This window comes from Perca fluviatilis, chromosome 20, assembly GCF_010015445.1.
Source record: "Perca fluviatilis chromosome 20, GENO_Pfluv_1.0, whole genome shotgun sequence".
NCBI classification, from domain to species: domain Eukaryota; kingdom Metazoa; phylum Chordata; class Actinopteri; order Perciformes; family Percidae; genus Perca; species Perca fluviatilis.
In genome coordinates, this window is record NC_053131.1 from 15,049,440 (window position 1) to 15,055,770 (window position 6,331).

Genomic DNA, 6,331 nt, shown 5'->3' on the forward strand with positions numbered 1-6,331 from the left:
CTAGCGGCACGGCTCTATGAATGGCAGTGTTGTTTTGGTACAGACATTCATAGTTCCCATATCATAAATCCTAATGAATTTGGTGATTCCTGGACTTTTCCTTGAGCATCACCTTGTGGTTGATATTTGGGGTTTGATTGAAATTTCTCACCAAATAAAGACCTTTTTATATAATTTTCCATAAGAATCCATCTTATAAAGATAAAGGCTATGGTATTCTAGGGGATGGTATACTTGTATGTCATGCCCATCGCACTCATAACACCTTATAGCCAGTAAGAAGTGACTCATTTATTACATACTATGACTTTTAACTACAGTCTTAACTACAGAAATAAGTGAAACATAGGAATTTTGTATTTTTGTATATGCACACCTAGGCAGTTAGTGTATATATAGTTTATATATAATATAGTATCTATATATAATGTGAATTATATATATGTATATAGAAAAGGGTGTGTAGAAAGTGTCTTTGTAGTAAATAAAAGTTATCTATAGTTTCATGTTTCTCAGGGAGACACTACAGTACAGTTAATTGTTACCATTCATGTTACAACATGTCAACCGAACATACCACCGAACATTTTGTGATGACCAATAACGGACCACTGAGCGTCTGGAAAATCCAATCAGCTTTCCCGCTGATGCTCGAGTCCCCGCCTTCTGTCACAGTATTAATTTCGCAGGCAGACACGCTGTAGGATTTACTGCACGGAGAACAGACACTGTTTGACAGTTTGAAACTGAACTGGACCAATAACTTCTGCAAAAATGGTTGATGCTTTCTGTGCTACATGGAAACTGATCGACAGTCAGAACTTTGATGAATACATGAAGGCACTTGGTAAGATAATTTATTTTCTCCTTGAAATAAGGAGCTAATTGTAGTGTGGGCAATGTTGTGTTACTAGGATATAAATTGTTTATTTTTGCTCATAGATTTTCACTTTAGGTACAGAAAAGAAGTAAAATAAATAGTTGTTATTGTCTCTGTGTCCAGCATATTGCATTTCTAAAGACACTTTTTTTTTCAACAGGTGTTGGTTTTGCCACAAGACAAGTGGGCAATGTCACCAAACCGACAGTAGTGATCAGCCAGGATGGGGACAAAGTGGTGATAAAAACCCTGAGCACCTTCAGAAACACTGAGATCTCTTCAAAACTTGGAGAGGAGTTTGATGAGACCACAGCTGATGACCGGCATGTCAAAGTAAGATGAATAAAACGTCCTCGGATAATCGTTGTGCTCTGGCTGTAGATTGACCTTAAATTATATGTGCTTGTGCTTGCAGTCTACCTTCACCATGGAAGGAGATAAACTTGTGCAAGTTCAGAAGTGGGACGGCAAGGAGACCAAATTTGTCAGAGAAATCAAGGATGGGAAGCTGGTGGCGGTAAGATGAAATAACACCTACAACCCCTACAGTGACAAGAGAAGAGAAATCTTTTTGTACTTGTCATTGTGGGAACATTTATCAGTTTATGGGTCCATTTGCATTATAAAGTGCTTATGTAAAGCACTTTGAATTATGGCTGCTCGATATGAGGAAAATGTCTTAGTGGGATTATTTCAACTGATATTGCGATTGCGATATGATTCACGATATTGGAGGGAATGATCATTTGTGTATCATTCTCATTGAAAAATATTCAAATTTAAAACTTGAAATAATTATAGTGTGATTTATGCGAGGATCTGTACCAAACAAAGATGTTTTCTTTAGTCTGTAGGATAGGATGTGTAGGATAGGATGTGTAGGATACAACATCTCTGCAGCACCACAATACTTCATTCAGAATGGTTTGACACATATTTGACCTTTAACAAATATTGTGCCCCCCTACGATTTGAATATTGCACTAGTCCATATTGCGATTTCGATAAAAATTGCGATTAATTGTGCAGCCCTACTTTGAATTGCCCTGTTGTCTAAATGTGCTGTACAAATAAACTTGCCCTGCCTTTGCAATGGTGTAATTACTGATGACATATGACCCAAACGATTTCTACACCATGCATTAAAATCACAGCTAAATGTTAACTAGCATCATGTAATACAGTCTGTCTTGTTTTTGCTTTCTTTTTTCTCTGCCTCACAGACTTTGACTTTTGAGGGAGTCGAGGCAGTCCGCACATATGAGAAAGCCTAACTTTACCATCCACTTGAATGTGCAAATCATCCCTGCACTGCAATCAAGTTTGTATTTTTGGATGTCTGTAACAGTATGCAGTGATATGCAATTGTCACATGAGATAAATATTTTGGGAATTCTTTTGTAAGATCTTTTCTAAGAAGTTCAGACTGTGAAGGGCCTAAAACTATTTCATTCTGTGTATCACATCTGAAAAAGGGAAAAATAAACTGCTTGAATAAACCTTCCTGATGTCTCTGACACAATTTTTTAGTTGGTATTTAGATCACAAGAGCTCCATCAGTACCACTTTATCTTAGCAGAGCTCTCTTTTTTTATATAGGGTATTGTTTATTTCATGCTACTTTGAATGCAGTCCTACATTTCTTTTCAAATATGTCAACTTAAGTTTTGGGAACAGTGCTTTCCCTGTGATGGGTCAGTTCCAGGTGACAGCTGCAGGGTGACAGTGCAGGCCAGAGCCGACCGTGCAGCAGCAGCCTGTGTGAGCATTGAACTCATGGGAAGTAATGTCCTCAAGTAACCCCCAGATGGTCAGAGATGACTAGGAGCGGGAGGGGGTGGGGATGCTGATGTCACTCGCTTAATAATCCGGTTTTAGTTGTGGTGTCATTACGTAGAGGCATCATTCGATGGTGTTTGAACCAACCGAGATTGAATGCTGCCACTGGCATGACAGATGACAGGCAGGCAAGATAAGATACGGAAGGACACTGAGCCAGATATGGACAGTTTGTAACAATCCAATATCCCACAGTTAGTAGTTCAAGGTCTAATATTAGATTCTGTCAGTAAACCTTTGTGATCTCCAACTGTTAGTCTTTACAAGACGAGTCTGTTTTAAAGCTTGTGTTCATTTTAAAATTCCCTCATCAATCCTCTATCTTTCTCACATTTTAAAAAGCCAAGCTAAAGCCACCCTGTCCTGCCCTGTGAGCTGTGTCTAGCCTACTGAACACTGACTACAAGTGGCCATTCTTCTCGTCTCAATGCACAAGCTGCCAAGTTTTTGGCCACCTCTGAATAGCATGTGACACAAAGAATCCACGGTAACTGGAGTGGAACTCATTTGGCTGTTGCTCACTGAATTAATTTCAATCAAAATCGGTCTTTATGCTCCAGTTACAGTATGCCAAAAAGTGCCTCTATTCTCACAAAACCAGGCAAAATCATTTGCATAAGTATTTAGGGGTGAAAACAGTTACAAGTTGTTCCGGTGGGTTTATGTGAAAAAAATTAACAGCAGCACAATCACACTGAAAAGGTAGAAAGGAGCAATTATCACATTCCATGTTGGAGAAACAGTGAGAGGTAAACGTTTATTGTAGCATCTTGTGTTCTCAGTACGCTTCCCAGGAAAGCAGAGGGCGTTTTCTCTTTGTGTGGAAACTGTGTCAGCGGTGTAAACTGGCCAGTAGTAACCTCTCTCTGGCCTCATTAGGGACATATAGCGTGAAGAGCTGACCATCAACTGTATAGCTCCTACAGTTTGTTTGACTTTGACTGTTTCCCATTCAAACACATTCATCAGGACTGTAGCTTCTATCGAAGCTCCTCATGTCATTTAAAAGTTAAATTATATACAATTATTATAGTATAGTTTATGTTTTGTACTGTTTTTTACGTATTTGTTAAGTTTTATGTAATTTAGGCCCATCTAGGGACAGACATTGCAAATTAGCTTAGGCTATGAATGCTGTAGTGTGTGGCATAGATTTATGCTACATACTTGTCCCTCTACAAATAAACATTAAATAAATGCATGTTCTATGATAACACACATATTACACACGTTAAGGTTTTAAGTCAGACTCTTAAAATGTTTAGGCACATTATCTTAAAATATGGCAGTTTATAGGCAAAACAATTACATGTTAAATTAAAATAAATGGGTTTTGTACTCTCCACTACAATTATATTCCTGGCAGAGTAGATTAGAGATGGCTTTAAATTAAAATTTTGAGAGATAAAATTCACAGAAAATGGACTAACTGAATAGTTAAATGTATAAATAAAATCTAAATCTTTAAATAGTCAAAATATTATACAGAGTTTGGTTGGTGGCTAGTCAATCCATTTCTTAGGTGGGTGGGGTTGCACTGGGAGAATTTGGACTCAGTATTTTTAAAGAGCCCTGGCACTTATGCGAACATATGCTAATATGTTGGAATCAAAAACAATAAAAAGGGCAAGAAAATTTGTCAATATCAGCTATTCATGGAAAAAATAATACCTTGGAGTTATCATAACCTCATCATTAGGCAACCTTCATCACAGATGATGATATAGATAATTAAAATATCTGGACTGAAGAACCTGCTCCCACATGCAAAACTGTATAAAATGTATATGCATAAATATTATATAATATGTCAATAATTACTTTTTTTGCTTTATTTTTATCTACTTAGTTTTAACATTAACACTGAGACTACACTTATCACAAAATATTGCCATCACAATGTTGTTGGCACATTTACAGCAAGACAAGACTTACAAAAGAAGCACTTGAGTTGCTATGCGTTAATGTCAAATTGTTACTATTCACAAGCATGTGTTAAATTGATAAATGATAATGTGATTTAACTGCAGCTAAAGAGCTGTTTTAGTAGTAATGGTTCAGGGGATACAACGTTTTTTTTTCTTCATTTATTGAACTATATACAATGAGATTATTTTAAAGATTAATGGTTAGGTAGTTGTACATGTTAGCAACATCACTGAGAGACAAATGTCAGTTATGATTCATAGTTCAAGTATTTAATGTTGCCATTCTCAAAGTTGGGAAAAGATATCACAAAACATTTGTGAGCATAAAACAAAAAACACACACATCATGCACATTTCATTCAAGGACTAACAGACAAACATACAGTGTGTTGATCACTGAGATATTCAAAAAAAAAGTATGTATTGCACATGTTTACCTGGTTAAAGGGAGTCTTTAGATACAATTCAGTTATAACAATTGAAACAAATATTCATGTGTTGTCACCATGAATCAAAACATACTTTGTTATACTGGCAACCACATCTTTACTAAAATCCAATAACTCAAAATAAATATTCAAAGACAGTGCACTGTCATTTTGGAAAACAAAACCTACTGTACACCTACAACATCAGCGATCACCCTATAAAACTCCAGGAGTTACTGGAGCCTGAGCTCACTGTGGGCTGCAGAGGGTCTTATGCACCGGACTAATAAAGACTGTTTGGTAACACTTTACTTGAAGGGTAGCTACATAAGAGTGACATGACACTGTCATGGACACATGACACTGCCATGACACAGTCATGACACATGAACCCTAACCCTAACCCTAACCCTAACCATAACTTGTCATGACAAAAACCGAATGACGCTTACTAAAAGAAGTGTTATGTCATAAACGTTTGTGACTTGTTTATAATGTTTATGACACGTTCATGCCAGTGTCATGTCCCTCTTATGTAGATACCTTCAAGTAAAGTGTAACCGAGTGTTTTTATTATTCTAATATAAAAATGACAAGTGGATTTACTTTTCAGTAGACTTGGAAGTAATGCCACATGCTGAATTAACTGTCTCCTATGCGGCATATGGAGCGTAATGTAAAAAGCCATTTGTAAACAACAGCTGGTATAAGCTGTGAAATAAGTTTGCATAAGTTTACATCTGAAATCGGCTGCCCAAACGTGTGACGCCATCTGCATCAATTTAGAGTGTAATCAAACGCTGTGCAGATCTGACCAAAGAGATAAATGTTTCATTTCCATGTGATAAATAACTTCGACATGATCATGTTAACAACCACATTCAAGTTGTCAAATTAGACAAGCTGATTCGTGCAGTTCACTTGTCATTATCTTCTATCATTCTTCAGAGATTTCAAATACGTGACTTAAAAATCAATCTGAAATCATGTAATCCACACTGTACATCACATGCACAGGATATTCATAATCTGTATGAATCCGGTAACTTTTTTGTATATATAGTTGATAAGATGTAATAAAATAAAAGAGGTAATGCATCAATATCATGGTATATATGTTAAGAACCTGTTCAAAAGGTTGCTAAAATATATCATGTTTCTACGTTATGCACACAGACAAACAGCCACTGACCAAAGTTAGTGACGTTGTGTTTTTGGTCTATCAAGAAATCGCTGTTAGCCACATCCTTTTTGAT

The 6,331-nt window shown here is 36.6% G+C and overlaps 1 protein-coding gene across 1 annotated transcript; it reads left to right on the plus strand.

Annotated features, from left to right (window-relative positions):
- Positions 1 to 686: 686 nt before the first annotated feature.
- Positions 687 to 2,384, plus strand: fabp7a (fatty acid binding protein 7, brain, a). Its single transcript, XM_039786510.1, has 4 exons — positions 687 to 847; positions 1,041 to 1,213; positions 1,296 to 1,397; positions 2,104 to 2,384. Exons 1-4 carry the CDS (start codon positions 775 to 777, stop codon positions 2,152 to 2,154), a joined length of 399 nt encoding a protein of 132 aa, XP_039642444.1. The 5' UTR covers positions 687 to 774; the 3' UTR covers positions 2,155 to 2,384.
- The last annotated feature ends 3,947 nt before the right edge of the window (positions 2,385 to 6,331 follow it).